This window comes from Labrus bergylta, chromosome 9 (genome assembly GCF_963930695.1).
Source record: "Labrus bergylta chromosome 9, fLabBer1.1, whole genome shotgun sequence".
NCBI classification, from domain to species: Eukaryota; Metazoa; Chordata; class Actinopteri; order Labriformes; family Labridae; genus Labrus; species Labrus bergylta.
Window position 1 is genome coordinate 27,336,540 of NC_089203.1, and position 21,562 is coordinate 27,358,101.

At 39.9% G+C, this 21,562-nt stretch overlaps 1 protein-coding gene across 1 annotated transcript in view; it reads left to right on the plus strand.

The window, feature by feature from the left end:
- The window catches only part of LOC109998244 (LIM and calponin homology domains-containing protein 1), a 100,266-nt gene that overhangs the window by 21,756 nt on the left and 56,948 nt on the right, over window positions 1-21,562 (plus strand). Inside the window, exons 2-3 of the mRNA XM_065959067.1 lie at window positions 11,867-11,937; window positions 15,374-15,443. Of these exons, the coding sequence (XP_065815139.1) occupies window positions 11,867-11,937; window positions 15,374-15,443 (141 nt within the window). The remainder of the gene's footprint in view (window positions 1-11,866; window positions 11,938-15,373; window positions 15,444-21,562) is intronic.

The following is a 21,562-nucleotide window of genomic DNA, read 5'->3' on the forward strand; positions in this document are numbered from 1 at the left end:
GCTGGACCAGAAGAGTCTGGAAGGGGAACTGGGTCAGGGCTGTTAATCACTGCAGAAGGGTGGCAGTATTTTTCTTGGGAGGGATAAATGTTTTCAGTATCTGACATTGGCTGGAAGCAGTACAAATAAAACTGTCCTCGAGCAAAGAGTTATTCTGTCAGCCAACAAGTCAAGGTTTATACTAAAAGTAATCTAGTGGTTTTATTATGAGGGAATACTTCCTATTTAAATACTTTATATGTCAACCATCTACACTTAAGATTATCGTCTTTACACTAAAAATATATTTTAGATGGTTTGGCAAACATTTAATTGGTGGGTATCATTTCCATAAACTTTGCTGCTGTAAAAGGTTGTAAGTTAAGTTAAATCCTTGATGTACAAATCTCTTCCTATTCTTATTTTTGTGCTTATTTAAGTATCTATTCTTATATTGTTTTATTTGCTTTGATAACATGCTGCTGTAACACCACAATTTCCCAGTTTGGGATCAATAAAGTAATTCTATTCTAATCTAAGTCTACACTTGGTTATTTACTTCTCTGCTGCTCTCAAAATATGCTATTCCTTATAGTCCTCTGTGTTACATAACACATGTTTATAATTCAGTAGAGCTGCCACAGATCCACGTGCTGACTCTTCAACAGGAAAGATTTTAGACAAATACATCCAGTTTGCAATGCATCTGCTACCCTTCATTCTGAAGACATTTAAAAGCTGAACTTCTTGTTCAGTTCCTGCTTCCTCAAATAACATTTAACATGAAAGTTAGCAAAAAGGTGTTAAACTCTAGAGATCGTCTTTCATTTGAAGCACAAGACAAACCAAGAAATCTAACAAGGGACCAAGGCTGTTTTTAAACCCATTGAGAACGACTGAAACACGACAAAGAACTGATGTTTTTAACACAGTTTGAGCACAAATGAAGGCTGCTTAAGAATGACATTGTGGACTTTGTATGATGCAGTTCATGGATTGTAAATTTGATAGATTTCAAATACTTTTCTCAAAAGCAAAAACCCATAAACAAGTTCAGGTCTTTCTAACTGCCGAGCTTGGAGTAAGACAGTCACTTGACTTTTAAAAGAGCGCAGGACAGTACACCACATCTTGAAGTACTGATGTATTTCCCTGTCATGTCCTTATCATTAAGTTCCTGACAGCTACTCACTGTAGCTATCAGTGTACTATGTATGTAGTAATAAAGCAAACGGGTGTTTTTCTTTTTTCAGACAATGCAAAAGTAGAGTTAAGGATTGTTTACTTTGCTACTGAGCAGGATTTTCTTCTGACCGCACTGCTTGCATGGCTTTCCATTGACATCATGTGTTAAAGCCTCCTTGACAACCACAGACACTTTGTGTTTAGAGTTTGATTGATGCTGGAAGGCTAGGAATGTCAGTCCAGTGAATGAGGACCTTTTTCAGGTGATTCTCAACATACTTGAATGACATGCGTCACCAGCAAATTAGCAGTAGCTTGTTCAATAGTGTACATCCTTTGTTCTGCCTTTTTCCACCCCCTGTGTTTTTTCATCTCTCAGATTTGTATTTTGACCTTTTGAATGAAACGATTGTTCATCTCCATGTGTCACATGGCGCCCATCTCTTTGGAGAAGTGTTTGATTAATCGCTCTGTTGAAATGAGACGCAAGAGTTGAGCCAACTTTGGAAACTTTCCTCACTCCAGGTTCCCCACATGTCTCGTGGAATTACTGTCACCGAGTGTTTGCTTGAATTTGAGAGCCTCTGTGTGTAGCTAACACCGTGCATGGGCTGCACATTTTCTTCTAATCGCGAGCAGGTGACGGATTGTTTTGCTTTGCGTTGTATGTTTGTCTGCAGGGTTGATGAGAAGAAATGGTTGATATTAAAACTTAAGGTTATCTTTATCAGTTTATGACAGTGTACTTTCCAAGACCAGAGAATTGACTGCATCAGCAATGAAGCCTCACAGGACATACAGACACAGGACTCAAATATAGGACTATAGTCAATGATACATTTTATAAGCAGCTTAGCTTTTAAGTCTTCGAGGCCTCGTGGTGTTTTAGCTTCAAGTTACAGGGTCAGTTTAAAAACCGGTAGGAAGAAATGTGTTAAAAAAACATGTCCCTTATGTCACACAAGAAAATGACATGTGTCTTGGGTGCTGTCATGCTTTGGATTTAATAATCTGATATCCGTAATTGACTAGACCTGGTTATGTTTATCTTTTATATACTCTTTAAACTCCCATCAAAGCCATATCTGCATGAAATCTAATTTTTAAAACCAGACAGTGATGCAACCTTCTCCACCACTGATTGACTCTTTCCCCCTGCTGCGCCTTTAGCAGCACAGCAGGGGAGACGCTCTGTTGTCAGCTGGGATTTTAGAAGCAGCAAGCACACTATATCGTTCCCTTTATGGGAATCCATACATGACAGATGATGAAGTAAAGCATTACAACTTGAGTCACAGTTAAAGAGACTTACTAGGCCAACAGAGGTGAATGCGAGTCAGGATCGGCCCTTCACTATGATACTCATGCATCTTTAAACTGAGGTATGGCGACCAGCACTTTGATGTGTGCGTGTCAAAACAGCATGTATTATACTTGCAATACAATCTATAATATTCTGAGTCTAGAGAATTCCCTCCCCTCATATGGTCCAGACTTCCAGGTGGTCTCCAGATTTACAGTGTGAATACAGGCAGCAGACGGACATTCATTCACAGCTCATCACTTCACCATGACAGACAGTGGGCCCGTCTCCAGAGATGAAGGTGTGACATTGAAAACAGCTCCACTGTTGGGGGAATGTGTTCCTGCTGGATGGTGCAGCTGACAGATCAGAAGTCTCTGGGGTCCTTTTATTGTCCTTTTTATTGAATTCAGCAATCATAATTTTCAATTATTTCAAAATTGGTGACGTCATAGTGAGTTTGCCGTTGAGTTCTTTGCTGATTGAGGTTGTAAATTTATATTTTTTTCCAAAAGTAAATTGTCTTATTGTTTGGTTAAACTGAAAACTGTAGGTCAGCTGACGTGGAACTTGATGAGTGTGAGTGGAAAAATAAGCTCTTTAAGCATGTTTGTTATGACGGGCATAATTTAAATAATATTTATTAGCCTGCACATGAGCTAAGAACAAACTATGTCACCGTAACTACCTAGTAGGTGTGTATACAGATGTTAGTGGACTCCATCTAGCCCATTGGTTCTCACAGGGGAGGCAACAAAAGGGGGTTTTCAAAAAAAATGTTTGAAAAAGTAAACTGCATACTTTTCCCATTAACATCAGAATATATACAAACAAGTTCATTTTAAAATACAATCATTATCATGTTGTGAGATATATGCTTAAATGAAAGTAATGTGTTAAAGAAATCCTCAAAATGTAAGCTTGGGGTCGCAGATGGCTTTGCAGTTGGGGGACGTTCCTGCGTCCCGGTCAATACACCAAATAATTCTCATCGCCTATTTGGTATCAAGGCTATGAGAGTCTAACATTTAGCTTCAGATCAGAAGACACTACTGTGTCTTGCTGAGTAGGTGAAATATGAGTATTTAGGGGTTGAGTAAGTTTTCCCACGGCTGATGACTCTCACAGGATCCAGCGTGTGCCCGGGAACATTTCTGCTTCCTCTGACTGAAACAAAACAACCCAATTCTGTGTGTTTGTGTTTAAAATACATGAAAGCATTGGATTTGATTTTGATAGGAAGCTGAATTAAGCTATTACTCTCTGCACATTCCTCAAAAATGTGTTAACAAGTTGTTAAAATAGAACTCTTGTAACACTTGATTATAGTTTATACTCAATCTGACTATTGGTTACTCTACTTCTAAGTGCTCTTCTGTTGATCTGTTTATAGGCTCGGAGGGATTTCTCTGGAACAGCACACTTATTTATGTCTTCCCTTCCTCTTAATTGTGCTTTCCATGACTACAAATCAACTTGATTCATTGCTGCCTGCAGCGTGTGGTTGGCATGTGTGAATGGTAAACTTGTGGGAATCCAGAACAAAGGTCTTTCATAATGTTTCTCATCTCGTCTTTGCATTAGAGATTGATGTGTTTACATTTTATTTGAATGCTTTTTGATTCAGTGTTCGACCCCTTGTTCTGACAGAGGTCATTTTTCTAGTTCTTCAGGGTGGCCCTCTTGAGATGTTATCAATAAAAAGTTTAAGATTATAAAACATCTATAACATCAGATTGATCCTAAATTGCTCAGACTTTAAATCCTCTTCTCAGATGCTGTGGTCAGACTCTAGGATTGGACTGTTGCGGTCCAGTGCTGATTCACTGTATAATATACCGGGCCAATCAGGCTCTATTAACTGTCATTACCTGGGATGATTCCTGTACTATAATACTCCCTTGTTCATTGTCTCTGGCCTGTGCGGTGGCTCCGCTGTGGCTCCAGATTGATGTAGCGGCTTCTTCCGAGCAGCCTGTGTCAATTCCCGCCATCAAGAAAAAGAAAAAGAAGAAATGAGGCGTTTGCAGCATTCTGTAAAAACACGCTGACACCAAATGTTTGTTAAGACTTTTTTTAAGCATGTTGGTTAGTGTCTGAACATGTTTTGTATTTCTGACCAGATGAGTTTTTGTGTATGTGTCAGCAACGCATCACAAGTCAACGCTGACTTTTATTTAGCTTTAGTCTGTGTCTCTATTTTTCTGCTTCTCCTTTATGATTCTCATAACAGTAAATACACATCCGCTGGCGTCACTGTCTTCACACAGTCTGACATACTGAGCAGCTGCTGATTGTAGTGATTTAGTGGTTTAGTTCAGTTGCAGGATTTAGAAGCGTGGTCCAAAATTAGCTTATATCTTATAAAACTTCTTCTAATTAAGGGAAAACCTCATGATGCTAAAAATTACTCCAAAAAAAAAGAGATACCAGCTCTTCTGTTTTATATTACTTATGCAAAAGCAGTACATCCTATAATGTGTCATATCTGGAGCCAGAACTCTTTGAATGTTTTGTTTTATAAAAACACCAAAACAATGATTGAAATAGTTTCCAAATGATCTGTGAATTGACTATTGGATAAAGCAACTACAGTAACTGTTTTAGTTCTTGTTGTATGTGCTCTTTGTCATCTATTGTCCCAATACTGATGCTGAATCTTTTGGGTTTTTTTTCTGGAGAGCATGTCAAACTTGCTTTTTATTTATCACTTAATGTTATACTGCATTACTGCTCAGTTAATCTACCGACATGCACAGCGCAGTGACAGAGCAGACTGCTCATGGTCACAACAGGGGATCCCTGCAGTGGTGGCAGCTTGTGAAAAGGTCCTGATGATTGACTGTAGGCTGATGCCTCTCCTGGCCTTTGGCTGAACTTGTAGAAGCTCTTGAGTTAGAGGGGACCCCCAGACAGATGGTCCTCTCTCCTGTTCAGAAATGTCAGATGTTACCAATTTCTTTACAGTTGTTTGTCTTGGGAATTGTTCCCCCATCAGATCCTGTATGTCCTGAAGCCAAAGCAAAGATTTGAATCTTTGCAGTTGTGTCATAAACCAGAGGCTTTAGGATCTTTAAAAATAAACAGAGTCAGTTATTTTATCGTTAAGTCTGTTGTTTCAAAAGCTGATGAATCACACTATTCATGCATCAGCAGTATTGTTCGTTTCTCACATCACAAAGTTTACTTCCTAATGTTTTTACCATGTTGTTTTTGTACTGCTAATCAGCACCAGGGACGCTTTACAGACTAGGCTCTTGCCAAATTGAATCAACTAGATAATAGGCTGAAGGCCAGAAGACGTGTTTCTATGTGTTCTTGGAGCTGGACGCAGACTGTTGTGTGTCCTGACTGTGTGAATCAGTCAGGATTATGCAACACACTTAAGACAACATCCTGTAGCGCAGAAAGCCTTTGACTACAGAGCGAGGGTGTGACTGTAAAGTAAAGCAGGCGTGTGGGTTAGGAGCACATGTCTCTGTTTATGTTTCACCAGCCCTCAAGCTAACAGCTGTCAACTTTTAAACGAGGCCGATCGCACTTCGCCTCGAGGCCTTGAAGTAAGTAGTGTTTTACTTTGCAAGCCACGGAGACCGGTCCTGTCTCAAGCCTTGAATTATAGGTCGTTAATTTCAGAAAGGTAGCTGTCCAGTGCAGGGCTTCCGGAATTATTGCAGCGAGGTAATAGATCTGTTTTCTTTGAAAGGCCCTCGGGGTAGGAGGTAAGCTCGTTCAGAGAAGGAGATGCCACAGTAATGATACACTGTGGTAGATTCATCGCTGTTTGACAGAATGTTCTTTATTTGTTTGTTTTGTTCAATTAAAGAACAGGATCTTTTTTTTTTTCTTAATGCTGTTCAAAAAAAGTTTTGAGATTGTCTTTCGTTCATTACCAGACAGATGGTGCCTTGCTCAAGGGAACGTCAGGCAGTGCTCAGGAAGTGAACTTGCACAAGACCAATTTCCAGATTTGGTCCGCACAGTCTTTTGACTCTTTAGTGATGCTTTTTTCTCTCAAAGCATGAAAGAAATGTCTCCCTTCTTCATCAAAGCAAAACAAATAGTTTCTCACACTGCTGCTCCCTCAGGGAAACAGGAAACTACATTCCCCTTTGCAAAGTTCACTCGTTCGTTTCTAAACTAATAGAATTATCATCCGTTTTTGTGTCTATACTAAAGTGACAGTGGCCTCTGATTTGAACATGAATCCATGTGCATGACTTTGGTTGCACTTGAAGGCTTTCCAAATGGGAAGGAAGTGAAAAGGATTGGGGTAAAAAAAAAAAAAAAAAGCAAACCATCTTTGTTTGATTGTTTGAGAAACAATACGGGCAACATTCCTCTGGAAATAACAGAGGCGACACATTCTTCCTCTTCTTAATTGAGTCCCCTCACATGACCCTGTCCTGCGGCGGTTTCATAAACACTGTTGAGATCCAAGCAGTTTCCAGCATTTTAAGTGTGCATCTTTCAGTTGTTTGTAGTCCCAACGCTTTTTAAAAATGATTTGTCTTGGATAAAAAATCAGACTTTATTTCTTTTGTTTTATCAATCCTAGTTTTGCATATTTTTTTAATTGTATACTGGTAGGTATCCTCTTCCTTAGACTAAGACTTTATTTCAGTTCACCCAGTCAAATCTTGCAGACAGTAGTAGCGTAATGGCTTAGCATTCCTGCCAAAGCCTTAGGGCTGGGCCATATGGAACAAAACTCATATCTCAATATTGTTAAGCTGAAGGGCGATACTCCATAGTTCTTTTTTTCTGTGAAGAAATGATAAAATCAAAGTCAGTTCAAAGTCAAATCCACATGGGCCAAACGCCAAATGTGTCTGCTGCACAACATCAACACGGACATAAAAAATGACAAATATAATGTAAAATGGGTGACCTGGTAGCTCTACAGAAGACACTTATAAAGATATTTGAATGCAAAATAAACTATATTGATATAAACATTATTGTCTTACCCATGTTGTTCGACCGTATCTTAAAAACTTGATGTATCGCCGAGCCCTTCAAAGCCTCCCTCTTATCTAACCCACAAACATGAACACGCAAAACGCCCTGCATGATAGTTTATTGAACAGTACATTGCAGTCAGTAGAGTCAGTTTACAGGATAAATAGCTAATGACATGCTCAGCTGCAGCACATTCAACAGCATGTAAGCCTATTTGCAAATGTCACTTAGATTGGATTCTGTAGTGTCATGCCTAACATACGGACTAAAAGGATTATTGAATTTGATCTCATTTGGACATATTTTGTAATTCCCCCGAGAGCATCCTTCATATCATGTTAGGTAAGCCCGTGTTAATCCATGTGTTGTTTTTTGTAGTGAGGAGCAGTAATACATTAGTGTGGGTGGTCTTCTGCAGCTCCTTAACTTGATCACATGCAGGTGGGGTGTCTAATTCAGCGTTTAATGACCTCTTTAAGGGACATTTAATGCTTTTCAGAGTACCATGTCATAAACCTACAACAAGCAACACTTCCATGTGAAAGGAATATGGCACTTCAATTTTATAGCCGTGTTACTGTAGCTGTAACTCAGGAGGTGTACAGTGTTATTAGCCAGCCACCATGTAATGCTTTCTACCCACATGCTAAGCCCGCCATCAAATCTGCTCATTTTGTATTCTATTACAGTCCATGTTTGTGTAACCCCTCCTCCACTCAGCATTCGTTAATAGAAAAACCCTGATTCTGTGTTATATGTTGCCCAAACGTGTGTGCTAAACTAAGTGCTCCCTCTGGTCTGGCTCAGAGTTTCGCGTACACCCTTCAGCTCTGGATGACACTTATGGGAGCAGCAGATGTACATGAATCAAGGTCCTCAGCAAGCTCTGCAGTCATGGCCGAACTGAGCTGAAGGATAATGAGAAAAACTGAATCCTCGCTGTTTTTTTCTGCGGTTCAGACCTTTGTCATAGCCAGGGGAGAAATGTGCAATTCCATGTTAATGTGGAGGAACTCATAAGAACGGAATACTAATTGACCTAACCTTTCAGACGCTGATCTCCACGTGGAGTTTTTTGCCCAATGAGAGGCTCATAACACTAATTTTGATACAGCTCTTCACTCTCAGGAGAGAATGATCTGTCTGTGTTTCCAATTGGATCCTTTAATTTAAACACAGCCATATTAGAATTATAAGCTTCATTAATATGCATACCTTTTCCTTCATCTTTTCTTGACTTTAAAGATAGTAGCACTTATTTTATTTTATTTATTTTTATTTATTATTTATTATTTATTATTTTATTTATTTTTTTATTTTTTTATTTTTTTATTTTTTTTATTATTATTTTTTTTATATCTATTTTTTAGTATCTATTTTTTTGTACATTCTTACCTTTTATTTTTTTTATTTAAATTGTACTGTGTTCACTTTTTGTTTGCAATCTTTGCTCTTTGCTGCTGTAACACTGTAAATTTCCCTATTGTGGGATAAATAAAGGATTATCTTATCTTATCTTATCTTGTATTTTCTGTCTAATCGTGCCCCTTTTTGACACGTTGTTGAATCTTTTTAAAGGTGGTGAGTGACACAGTAATCGCTCCATGTGAAGGTGGTGTGACTCGTTAATCTCCCAGCTCACACTCACTGGTAAGGTTAGCGAAGAGCTGACCTAGTTATTAAAGACACAGTTCTGTAACTCTGGGCACACAAGTTCAACCATTGTAAACATCACCATGTTTGTTTGTTTGTTTCATGCAAAGAGCCAAAAGCTTTCCAAACTTGCAATATGGTAAGGGACATAGAAGGCTTCATATAAAAGGTGACACATTTTTAGCCGGCTGAGTACTAGCATTGCATGTGACACATTTATTGAGCATCTTCTAAATCAAGGTCAGCCACCCAGCTGCAGATATAAAAGTATCTAGGCCATTTAATCTTAAATGGGATCAGAGCATGCGATGTCTTTCAACAAAAAGCAGTGATGCTATTCTCCAATGTGCAACACCTGGGATTTCTAGACACTCACACTCTGCGGTTTTCAATAACTTTAAAGATCTGTAACAAGTTCCTTTCTTCCGTTTGATGTTGTAACCTTGGGTCTGCCAAAGAGAAGAAAAAAAAACACAGCTTTTATCCAAAAAGGGAAGTGAAGTACCCTGAGTTGAAGAAAGTACAAACATACAAATAATAGCGTTGTGGTTAATGCTTAAGAGATGTTACAGTAAACATCTGAACTTACTCAGCTGGTTCAACCCAGAGAATGTATAATTTATCGTCATTGAACAGCTTTTTAGGTAAGATTGACATTTTTGATTCACGTCTTTACATTTGTTGCGGGCAGATCTAGAGAATCAATTAATCTCATTGATTAAATTAAACCTCAATAGACGGAGCCAAAGCGGTTTGTCTGGCCAACTTTAGCCTGATGCACACGTTGCCCTGCGAAGGAGACAGGCTATTTCTGTAAACGGAGGAAATGCACTTTAACATTAGGCTGTCTGTGTTAACAAGCTTACTTCACTATCAACAACAGCTCTCCAATAGTAGATCCTTGAACCAATATATGACACCTTGGTGATTTGTGCTCCTTAGCTTTTTTTTACACCTTTAGTTCGATGAGAAAAGAGATTTTAAACCCATGTGTTGGTTGAATAGCATGGAGTCTTGAAACTAGAGGTACAGCTACCACAGCCCTGTCCAAAGTGTGCTGTAAACAGATAAATAGTATTTTTTCCAATGAGCTTTTTGTTCATGTTTATAGACAAAACATGTAAAATTAGCAGCTAGTAGGCATTTTGTTAGCTTTGGATGTTGAACTTGTCTTTAAACCTGACCCTCAGTCATGTTTGTTTTGTGGGGGACAAAAGGAATGAAAATAGATAACTCTATTTGTCAGAATAAATGTTGTCATGTTTGTTTTTATAAGTCTATCTTCCTACAGAGTTGGTCCATTTACTGTAATCATAGAAAATATGTTTTCTAGACCAAATGTTTCAACAGTGAGGCAGATTTCTTTTGGGCTGCAATCATCACTTTGTGCTGTCAACACACCAGGCACACATCGCCCTGTTTAGTCTCGTCACAGTCCTGCTGCAGTTCTGAAGAGAGGCAGTGAATAACCGAATGTCAGAATACAGGGGGGAAATCTCTGCCACTTTCTTTTCTCCTACTGTCTGTCTGTATCTGCCACTCAGTCTAACTCGCTGCCACAACCCCACCCAGCAGCAGAAAGGAGGCCTATAGTGTCGCCCTACGCTGACATACAGCAGAGCACTTCTTTTGTATCGTGTCCAGGCTCCCAGACGAGCCAAGAAGCTGACAGAAACACACACCCAGGCCAGACACTCTACATAGCCACACTTTTTTTTCCACAGCTGTGCAAATAAATGTGAAAGAAAGTCTCAGGAAATTTAATCTTGTAAGTGTTTTGGCTTTCAAACCAGCAGTCCAAAGGGGTCCGCCTCCCTTTTTATGACTAAACCTGGCTGTGTTTGCGAGAATAAATGGATTTTATCCCTAAAAGTCCTGCAACCAGAGATGTTCTGGAGTGGGAAGCAATTATTTCAGTGTTTGTTTACTTGTTTGTTTACTTGCAACGTCATATTTCGGATATGTTCTGTTTTTTTGTAACAAAACTAGTCGTGTCTTGTAACAAGGGTAGGTATAATAAGCTAAAGCTTCAGCCTACACCTTTTTGATTAAAAAGGTTGGTTTTTTTTTCGTCTCTTTTCATGAATGCACATGCCTTTGTGGATTTTGTATGCATTTCTGTGCATTTCCTAGCAGAGAACTTTGTATGTTGACCAAAAAAAAAAAAAACTACTACTATATTTGTAAGGTCTTCTCTTTAATAATACAAGGTGAAAGATCAAAATTCAGCTATTTGTCTCGTAAACTTTGCCGCAAACGATTGTTGCTTTGTGGAAAATCAACAGGTTTTGCAGCCCCGGTGTTTTGCAACAAGTACGAAGTATTTACATGGATTTGAGAATAGCATGCATGCCGGATGATGCACCGTAGTCATGCAGATTCATGCAAAGAGGCAGCTTCCCTCTCCTCAGAGGGTCTAAGTTACTATTACCCAATAAATCCCCTGTCACAACATATTAGGCTGCCAGAGCCATTTGGTCGGCATGATTGCGGCTTATGTCAAGCTTGTTAGTGTTTAGCTCTGTTAACCAGAGGCACTTGATGTATGGACGGCAGCTCTTTGTGCACCGCTCCGCACCATTCCAGGGATTTACTGTGGAGGAAATACGTGAAAGGAGTGTTGATAAAGGTTGTTGGTCTTGTTTCTCGGTTTCCAAGAGGACCTGACGTGTCCAGACTTCAGATTCAAAGACTGACTTAATGTTTTGAGGCTCTGTTTTCTTCTCTTGGCCCGTCATGTGGTCTTGTTTTGCTAACTCACAGATTTTTTCTCTCTCACTGTAGGCTGTGACAGGACGCTGCTTTGGTGACAAAGATTTCAGAGGCGGTTTGGAGAATGGGATCCTTCTATGCGAGTAAGTTTCAACTACATTTAAATTCTTATCTACCTGTCTTGACTCTTTAAATAGCTAACTAGCTGCGTCTCTATGCTTTCATCTTGTTGCTCTTGCTATCTTCCAGGGCTGCAACAACTAATCGATCAAAATCAATAATTAAAAAGCTTTGGCGACAAATCTGTTCATCTATTTGTTGTGTCGCTCTCTGTCACACTCAAAACAGTTGAGTGGGGTGTTGTATAGCACTTGGTCAGCTTTAGCTGTGTTTTAAATGTGCTGTATTTAAAGAGCATTTACTACAATGATGGATGAAATGTAATGATTCACAAAAAATACGAGAAGAAATGTTCATCAATAACCGTTTTTCCACAACAAAGATGATGTGTCAGGGAGCTTAAAAAATAGATCTTTAATCATAAAAACAAAGACAAAACATACATTTTCCTTTCTGTTACCGAGGCGAGGCGGGATTAAAACACAAGGGGTGAACTGTCGGACATTTATCCATAATATATTCCCCACTGTGCGTCTTAGTCAGTCAAAATACAAGCAGGAGCGAGGAGAGATGTGTGTGCCCCGCAGGCAGAGAGGAACAGAGAGATGAGGACCTGACACAACAACGAGCCTTAACGAGCTGAGGATAACCGGGCCAAGCAATCAAGAAGGAAATCGTAAAAGTAATCGATTATTATCGTGATCGTCAGTCACAGCCCTACTCTTCTCCTAAAGAACACAAAGAAGTGCTCTTGCTCTCTGAGTCACAGTGGATTATAGGTTTTTTGTAGTTTTAAATTGAAGTGTTATTTAAGGCCTGCAGGTAAAATTCTATGCCATTATAACCTAAAATAACTAAAGAACCGATGCAAGAAAACTCCTCTTTTAAGAACAGGAGTGCAAACATCAAGGTTCACAGAGAGGTCAAATGAGTGAGCATCGCTTCCTTTAAAAAAAAAAAATCTTAAACAGAATGAATAACTATCACTTTGAACACAAAGCATGTGTTTATGTTTGTATGATTCTGTCCTGACAGTTTATAACAAAACAGACCATTATGTCACTCTAAAATAAACAAGAAATAATTGGAAGGTCATTAGCAATCAAACTGTTTTTTTTTTTCTTTTCCCGAGTGCTCTGTGGTCCAGCGATCAGAGAGACGGTCGTTCTCTTTAATTGTCCTCCACTGTGACACTTGAACTCTCGTCTGCCGGCTCACAATGAGTTGAAGTGCTGAACGAGACAGAAAACACAGACGGACACTTCCTCTTTCTCTCCTCCACATTCCTCAGTGCCAAGTTCACTTACACAAAGTCCAATGTTTACACTGTCTTTATTGTGAATACAGACATCATTTCCAATTTAACAGGCTCCCCACTGGGTTTGGAATTTCTGGAATACTTCTGGAGATGTACTGTAGTAGCACTCGAGACCCCCCCCTGCAAACCAGGCCATCATTTGTCTGTAGGATGTATGAAATGTTATATCTCAGGGTTTCTGACTTGTTTTAAACACAAAACATTTAAAGTAATCTATTACATTTTCACACTAAAAGCTGATGTTGATGATCTTAAAGACTACTAAAATCAATGTTTATATACAGACGTGTCAACAACTGTTCTTGACATATAAGTAACTGAAGAATAAAGGGGGAGTTTAGACCTCCGCTAATAATGTACAATTTTCTCAATTTACTTAAAAAAACCAATAGGGGATGTTATGAAGTTTGAAAAGTCAGAAACTGATATGCACATTAAAAGGCGTTGAGCTTTAGTTTAATTATCAAAATGAAAAATGGAATAATAGTGATCAAAGAATCTTCAAATAGATCCCAGGGACTTTCTAATAGTGTTTTGGCCTAAAATGTCCATACCTAGTATATCCAAGAGAGGTGGGGGGATGAATGCCAAATGGATGACTGGAGTAGAGCCTGAAATATGTACAAAAATAGACTTTGAATTATGAATCCAGAATCGTTTTGAATCAAAAATAGATCCTGAATGGAATCGTGATGACCCCAAGAATCAAAATCGAATTGTGAGACACCCAAAGATTCCCAGACCTGATACCTAGCAGCATACACATGTGGCAACAAAGTGGCAAAAGATTGTATTTTGTGTGTTCAAACTTCTTTTCCCTGAAAATGTACTCTACTCTTCCTCTTTCATCTGACACACAAAGCTTCAGAAAACATGTTTGTCCCTGTGCAGACTCTTTAGGAGGATGTATTTTTGTGTTTTTTATTGTGTCTGTGTTTAAAATCCTGGAAAGCATTCTCCTTTTTGATGTTGTTCCAACTTCCTCTTCATGTTAGAACAAACTTGAACAGTAAAACACTCGAGAGGACACAAATGGACCAAGTCTTCCTGCGAAACACTGGCAAATAAAAATCTGATAACAGGTTTGAATGATTTCAATCATTGGCACAATGGGATTGTTGGCAAATTATTTAAGACAAACATTTTGGAGTAAACAAACAATTGGATTCTTATGACTCGAACATTATTTTCCCTCCAAAGCAAAAAAAAAACAAAAACAGACTGCAACATTGTTCTCATTCCAGGTAGTTATCCAAGAGTGGAAATCTTCACCATATCCATTGCTCACTGTCCCCACCTACACAGACTACATGCAGCACTGAGAGCGTTCTTCTCTTGAGGTTGTTGAAAGTTATTCTGGGAAACATACAGTACAGCAGGAAGTCTCTAACAGAAGTTGAAGCAGACAAAAACCGACTGAGGGAGGAAAAGCGAGAGAGAGAGAAAGGGCTTAAAAGGTTAAGTTACAGCATTTCATTGCAAAATACCCGCTGGAATGCCTTCAACTTAACACGGCCGCGGATACCTAATACTGTAATGCCTTCCAAGGCCGGGTTTCCCCTCTACGGGGCAGAGTCATTACACTGCTTCCTCCGATGAAAACACTCACAAAAGATGAAACTGGAGCTGTGTGTGTGTGTGGGGGGGGAGATACAGGAAGCGCTGACACTGCTTGTTCATGACTGATGATGAGTCTTCCCAGGTGCAGGATCATACTGTAACTTTATTTGTGTGTTTGCAAAGACAGCACAAGGACCGACCTCTTCTCATAGTTCACTGTTGTATGAGGTGAACTGGAACCAGTTAACTGCTCCCAGCGGGTTGGAAGAGCACAGCACTGATTCTCAACTCTGATTTAGGATCTGTCTCGTCATAAACCTTCCAGGCTCCACTCTGGGAACCCTCAAACGTCTCTTGCTCCCTTTGTGTCCCACCTCCCCCCTCTCTTTTCTCTGAAGAGATGCAAACAGTTTCACACACACTTGATCTCTCTTGCCTGCAGGTACTTTACTCTGCTGGGTTTTCTTCTATGAAATATTTATTTTAGCTCGTCATGAAGGCCAGATTGTAAAACAGAGCTCTCCTTTGGTTTTTACATGACTCAGTTTTTCATGTCGTCTTTCTTTTGTGTCTTTTGTTAGGTTGCTGAGCTCTATTAAACCCGGCCTGGTGAAGAAAATTAACAGACTTCCAACACCGATAGCTGGCCTGGTAAGTCCTCCATCCTCACTCATCCTCAGAATTTCAACAACAGACAATCTTTAGTCGTCTTGGATCTGTTTGCTCTGCCTGTGTCTTTTCATTCCCCCCCCCCCCTTCTGTTTTCATCTCGAGGGATACTTTAGACAGTCGCTGTCTAATGTTAAAACCTTGTTTTTGAGCATTTGTTTCGATTGGAGTGCAAGACTAAATACTTGACCTGTCATGAAGGTTGTACTGAACAGGCAGCTGTGGCTCAGTGGGAGCTGCTTCATCAGCGGCGTGTGGATGTGAATGAATGGATTTGTTAATACTGATGGTCACTTTACATAGCAGCCTCATACTATCAGTGTGTGAATATGATGGTGTGGTATGCGTTCTAAAATCACTTTGAGTTGTCAGAATACTAGAAAAGTTCAAGAAGTCCATTTACCATCTACTTGATCGATTTGATACCTTTGATACAACCTTGTCATGCTCCAGATCTTTGATATAAAGTATGAAATCATATAGATTCATTATTTTCATTATTAGTTTGTGTCCTCGTTATGCTTTTTTTAAGGTGTGAGATGAATTTTCAGTTTACCATCTTGGTACAGTCTTTGTCAAAGTCGTATCTACAATTCATTTAGCAGACGCTTTTATCCAAAGCGACGTACATCAGAGAGTAAGAACAACACAAGCAAGGATCTAGAAAAAAGGGAACAATGTCAGTAAGAGCAAACGATCAGCTTTGAGTCTGATTGGACACACAGGTGCTGACAGGAAGTGACCAGAGGCAAAGCACAACATTGAGGGCAGTTCTTGAGAGCTCTAATCAGTATAGAAACCATCTTATAAGTCGTCGTTATCAAACAAAAACCATCGTCATTACCATCATCATCATCAATAATATGGAGACCATCATCATTAAGTTAGTAGGTATTCATGAAAGAGCTGGGTCTTTAGCTTTTTCTTAAAGGTGCAGAAGTCGTATCATGACTTTAGTGATGCATTTTAAATTAAATAGTCATGGATGTGCCAAGGAATACTCTTGGCAATTTTGATCCAGAGGAACTTTTTTTTATAGTTTAAGAAACAGTCGGAAGATCCAATCATATTCGTGTGTTTGCACTGCAAGGATTCAATATTTTAAAACACTGCTAATAAGGACTTTATACTGCAGAGTACTTTCTCACTACATGAGGAACCTGTGATAATTAATTAGTTAATTAGAGGAACACATGAGCCCCCTTCTCTACAAATCACATCTTGAAAGCCTCAAAGAAGATACTGCGTCCAGCTTTAGTGTTTCGGGTTTACATACCTGAAGCTGAAACTTCTCAATTCCAGCTCTAACAGGGAAGGTGGCCATCATCAGCTGTGTGTGACACTGAGCCCCTGATGGCTCAAAGTACAATAAGGGCGCACTCACACAAGGCAAAGTTGCTCCGCACTGTGCTGAGGCATGTTGGTCCCCCCCCCTCCCCCCCTCCCCATTCCCCCGCTGGCCTGCACTCCCACTGCTCCAGGACTAACAACACATGAATGGCTTAACGTGTTCATGAAGCGTGCTTAGGATACAACGCAGACCGACTCAAAAAAAAAAAAAAAAAGGGGGACTCGCAGTCTAGTCCGTGTCAGCACATCGGAGAACAACACAGAGAGTATGACTGCATTTACTGACTCTGTCGCTTATTTTGAGTCATTTTAGTCGGATACAACCAGGTACGGATTGCCTCGAGTGCGCCCCAAGACGGTTCATCAGAGAATCATTTTATTTGAAAAAACGCTATTGATCCCAACATCAGGCAATAGTCTATAATCCAGTGTCACATAATGCAACTTGATCATATTTCTTTGACAAACAAAATACGTTTGACTCTCTGAATCCATCAAAAAGTATTTTTCTTTTGAACAGGAATATTTTTTTTCTGGATCCATAAAACCTGAGCCAGTTATTTACATAATATTGTTGGTTTGAGTTTAAGATCTTACCTCCACCACCTCATCCTGTTTTGGATTAGAGCCTTTGAATATTAGTCAACCTGAACACTGACACAATTCATTCGAGTACAGTGCACTACAGTAAACCCCTTTCAGGGCCACCTCAGACCTTGATCTGGAAGAAGTGACCTTTCAGGACCAGGACCGACACGTAAACAGAGGAACCCTGAAAGTTAAAAAAGCAACGGCGCTCAATCTAAATCTCCTTTCATCTCTTTTTCCTTACAAACCCACTCTCAGTTGAATGTCCAGAATTCTTTAATATGCATGCAGTCTTGTAGAAAGCTGTCAGAAATTCTACAAGACTGCATAAGAAGCGTCACGGATACTTTGATACTTCAAATGTAAAGTAGGACTGTTAAGGCTGTAGGTCTGTGTATCAGCACACATTATAATATGGTTACACAAACATTTTCTGATAGTTATTTCTCTCTAAAACATGTCAACTTCCATCTTGTATTTTAAAGCAAATAAGTTTTGCTCATTTGTATGATATTGAAAAAGTCGGCATAAATCAGATACAGGGCAAATCAGATGGAGTCAATAATTTGAATTCACTGGCAGGTGGTCTTGTTTGATTAATCACACTGAAAGGTACACATTCAGATTGAATGCAGTAACTCAGTAAAAGGAGGTGGTGATGTGATCCAAGAGGAGGGGAACAGGTGATTAGGCCAAAAGATCTTGAGTTTTTTGTGAAAAAAAAAGAAGAAAGATGTAAGAGGAGCTGTGAATTATTGGGTTGGAAGCTTGACAGGAAGTCTGAGTTGGGCTGGAATGGCTTTTCTTATCTCTTGGCGTCACTAATGGCTGCCAATGAGCCTTTTTCTGGCTTTAACAAGTGGTGGATAATTTCACAGCCACATTTTTACAAGCCCTTTCCTTCCGTCACACAATCGCTGCTAGAACAACAATTGACTATGCTGTAAGAGCTTTTTAAAGCAACGAGCTTCAGAGCTCACCAAAGTTTGCTAAATGACTTAACTGTGTAATCTGCTGCTTTGTTTTTGCCTGTTTGAGTTTTGAATTCCTTCGTTCAGCTTTATCTGGTTGTACTATCTTTTATTATTCTTTCCTAATGGACTCTAATCAGTTCATCTTTTCTGCTCGTCAAATATGTGTTTTGGTTTTTTTTTGATTTAGGGGCTGTGAGATCCATCAGGGCAGTCTTTATCAGATTTAAAACAAATATGGAATCTGCCAAAATAATAGAGGGAAGTTTTGAATTGAAACTTTTCCTGCTTGTAGTTTTTCTCTCGTCTGTGATAATGATGGCAGGTGGAAACGGTAAATGCCAACACTTGCTTATCTCTTAAAGTGCAGAGTTTTGTTCACCAGTTCATGAGGCACATTTTTGTAGAGGGCTTTTGACTTTTTATACCTTCAATGTAGAGATAGGACAGTGGATAGAGTTGGAAATTGGGGGGAGAGAGAGAGAGAGAGTGTGGGGAATGACACAGGGAAAGGACCCGGGCCATCCGCTTGGAGAACTATATCCTCAGTGCAGCGCCAACGATAAAAACCCCCAACGGTGGTTTTTATCGTTGGGGATGTTTCATTAGCGTTTCTCTCCTCCTCCACCTGTGTCCCCCCAATCGTTGTCTCTTCTTCTTTGCCTTTTACTCCCTCCTCATCTTAGTCCTTCTTTCCTCTCTCTGGCATTTTAAACAATGCCTGTCAAACACATCAAATAATACATTTTAAAAAAACATATAAAAGCTAAAAGAGTAATCATACCGACTGGTTTTATTCCAGACTAAACAATTCAACCCTCTGAACAGTTTCAGAACTCCGTTTCTTGAGCTTCCTGTTGCTTTGCAGGGATTTCTTTTTTCTTGATGCTCTCGGCTTTGATTAGAGAGGTGAGAAAACACATAAACAAGGGCTCCACTGTTATCTGGCCCATCGTAATAAAACACAGGCTACTCCCCCTTCCTCTTCCTGTTTGGTGGCTAATGGGAAAATGAGTCTCTGAGGAGCCTCGGCTGTTTTGCAATTAGAGAGCAGCTACCTCGGCCTGTATGTGCTCAGTGTTCGTCTGAACAGGTCGGTTGCTGCGTGCTCTGTTCCCCAGTCGTCTGAGACACGCGGTGGTGAGCGCCATGCAACATGAACGGTAGTAATTCACATTTAGAAACTGTTGTTTTCCTGCCGTCGAGTTTAGAGCGACAGGCATTTGTGCTACTTTTTGGGACGTGTACAAAAAAACCTTTGGGACCGTTTCAACTTTAATATTTTGTTTTAAAGAGACGATATGTTGAATATTTACACTGAAATATCTACATTTTATAGTTGTAACGGGACGTGTCTTGTCGCGGCGGCTGCAGTGACAGCCACGACATGTTTATGGTTGCCGTGGAAACACCGGATGTTGTAAAAAGAAGTGTGAGCTGCTACGAAAAGCTGCCGTTCTGTTGCTGTATGTGCTCCTGTGATTAAAAACAGCATGTTATTCATACTTGGATACATAGCCTGTCGGTAAATAGATTCTCTTCCTCAGGACGGTTTCACCCGTTAGTCCTGACTATGTTCAACTTACTTGGAGTTTCGTTTTTAAAGTGGATTAGCAGAGATTCAACGCCAGCCTAGACATCATCTTTTGTTTTATCAAAAAAAAACATGTTACCAGATGTGTCTGGTGAGAATCTCTGCTTCTCACTAGCGGAGCTGTGGAGCGACCTGGAGCAGTGCCTCACCCAGATCTGCTCCAGGTCGCTCTCCTCAATGCTGCTCTGCTCTCAACTCAGATATCACCTCTTCTCATTACTCTAAATAACCGTTATGTATCCAAGAAGGTGCTGTGAACCCTACAGTAGCCCCGCTCTACACTCCGGTTAAGCTTGAGGGGTACTGGAGTAGAACTGAAGCAGGTTGTAGCGGGATATGAGGCGGGGCTTCAGATCTACCTTGATGCAGAGTGCAGCATGGTTGATTTTACACCTTAACCTTCTTATTTTATGGGTGTGATCCTTGACAGTGAGAAAAATAATCGGTCTCATATCTTGTTAAGTAAGCGGCTTGTTTCCTCACCCTGGGCAGCGTTCCCCTGAATTCTGTCAGGCGCCAAAATCAGGGCAGGAACACTGAACCTCTTCCCTGAGAAAGTCAGCCGGTCTAATCTAATCATAGCAGTCGGACATTGATTACATGAGGGCTGTGTTGACAGGATCACAGGGACATTTGCTCACACACACCCATGTGTAAGTAAACCACACTAAGTGTCCTTACAAAGCTGTTATGTAGTTCTTAAGCTGTTGGTATTTTATACACTTTTATTGACTGCTAATCCTCAATAATCCTTCAACTTTTCATTTTAAACTAATCGTATGTTTTAACTGGATTTTCAATGGCACATCATTTAGATGGCCCTTAATGATTTTAACTTCAGCACTGCAGGAATGACTTTCTCCAAATTGTATTATGACTTCAACTGACGCTTTGTGTTAGAGTCACCCTGTCGCTCTCGATCGTTTAAGAAAAAACAATAAACAACCACATTCAGCCGTCAGTCATTCTTTGCGGTTGACGCCCAGTTTCCTGTGGCAGTGACCTGCAAACCACCACAAACACACACACACACACACACACACACACACACACACACACACACACACACACACACACCTCTAACACCCTGTAAATTATCCTGCTTTCCGTTACGCAAGTTGCTACTGAATAACGATCCTGTTTAATCTGTTGTTGCCTTGTTGTTTATTTCCGTGTTTGTGATTCCAGTCCGTGTGGAGGTTATGTCGTTGACCTGCAAAAGTTATAGAGTTACATTTTCCCTAAAACTAAAGTTGTTGTGAACGCCAACAGATTCCAATTCAGCTCCTGGCTGCAGCTTCTCAACAGTTCCTTCTTTGTGTTTACTATTAGAAGTATATGTGTTGTATTTTCAAACATGCTCTATGGGTCCGTCTGACTGTTTATTTCTTTTCCCTGGAACATATTATTGAATAGACCCACACTCTTTTTTCATGAACTGCAACTCAACTAAACTTTTTTGTTGAGGTCAGATATGACCTTTCCCTGCAGTGTGTGAATGAGACCCAGTTAATCCCACTGTAGGCGTGTCCTCCCTGGAGTAGAACTGTCAAAAGAAGAGATGGCCTTGTGTGTTTGGTGTGTGTGTGTGTGTGTGT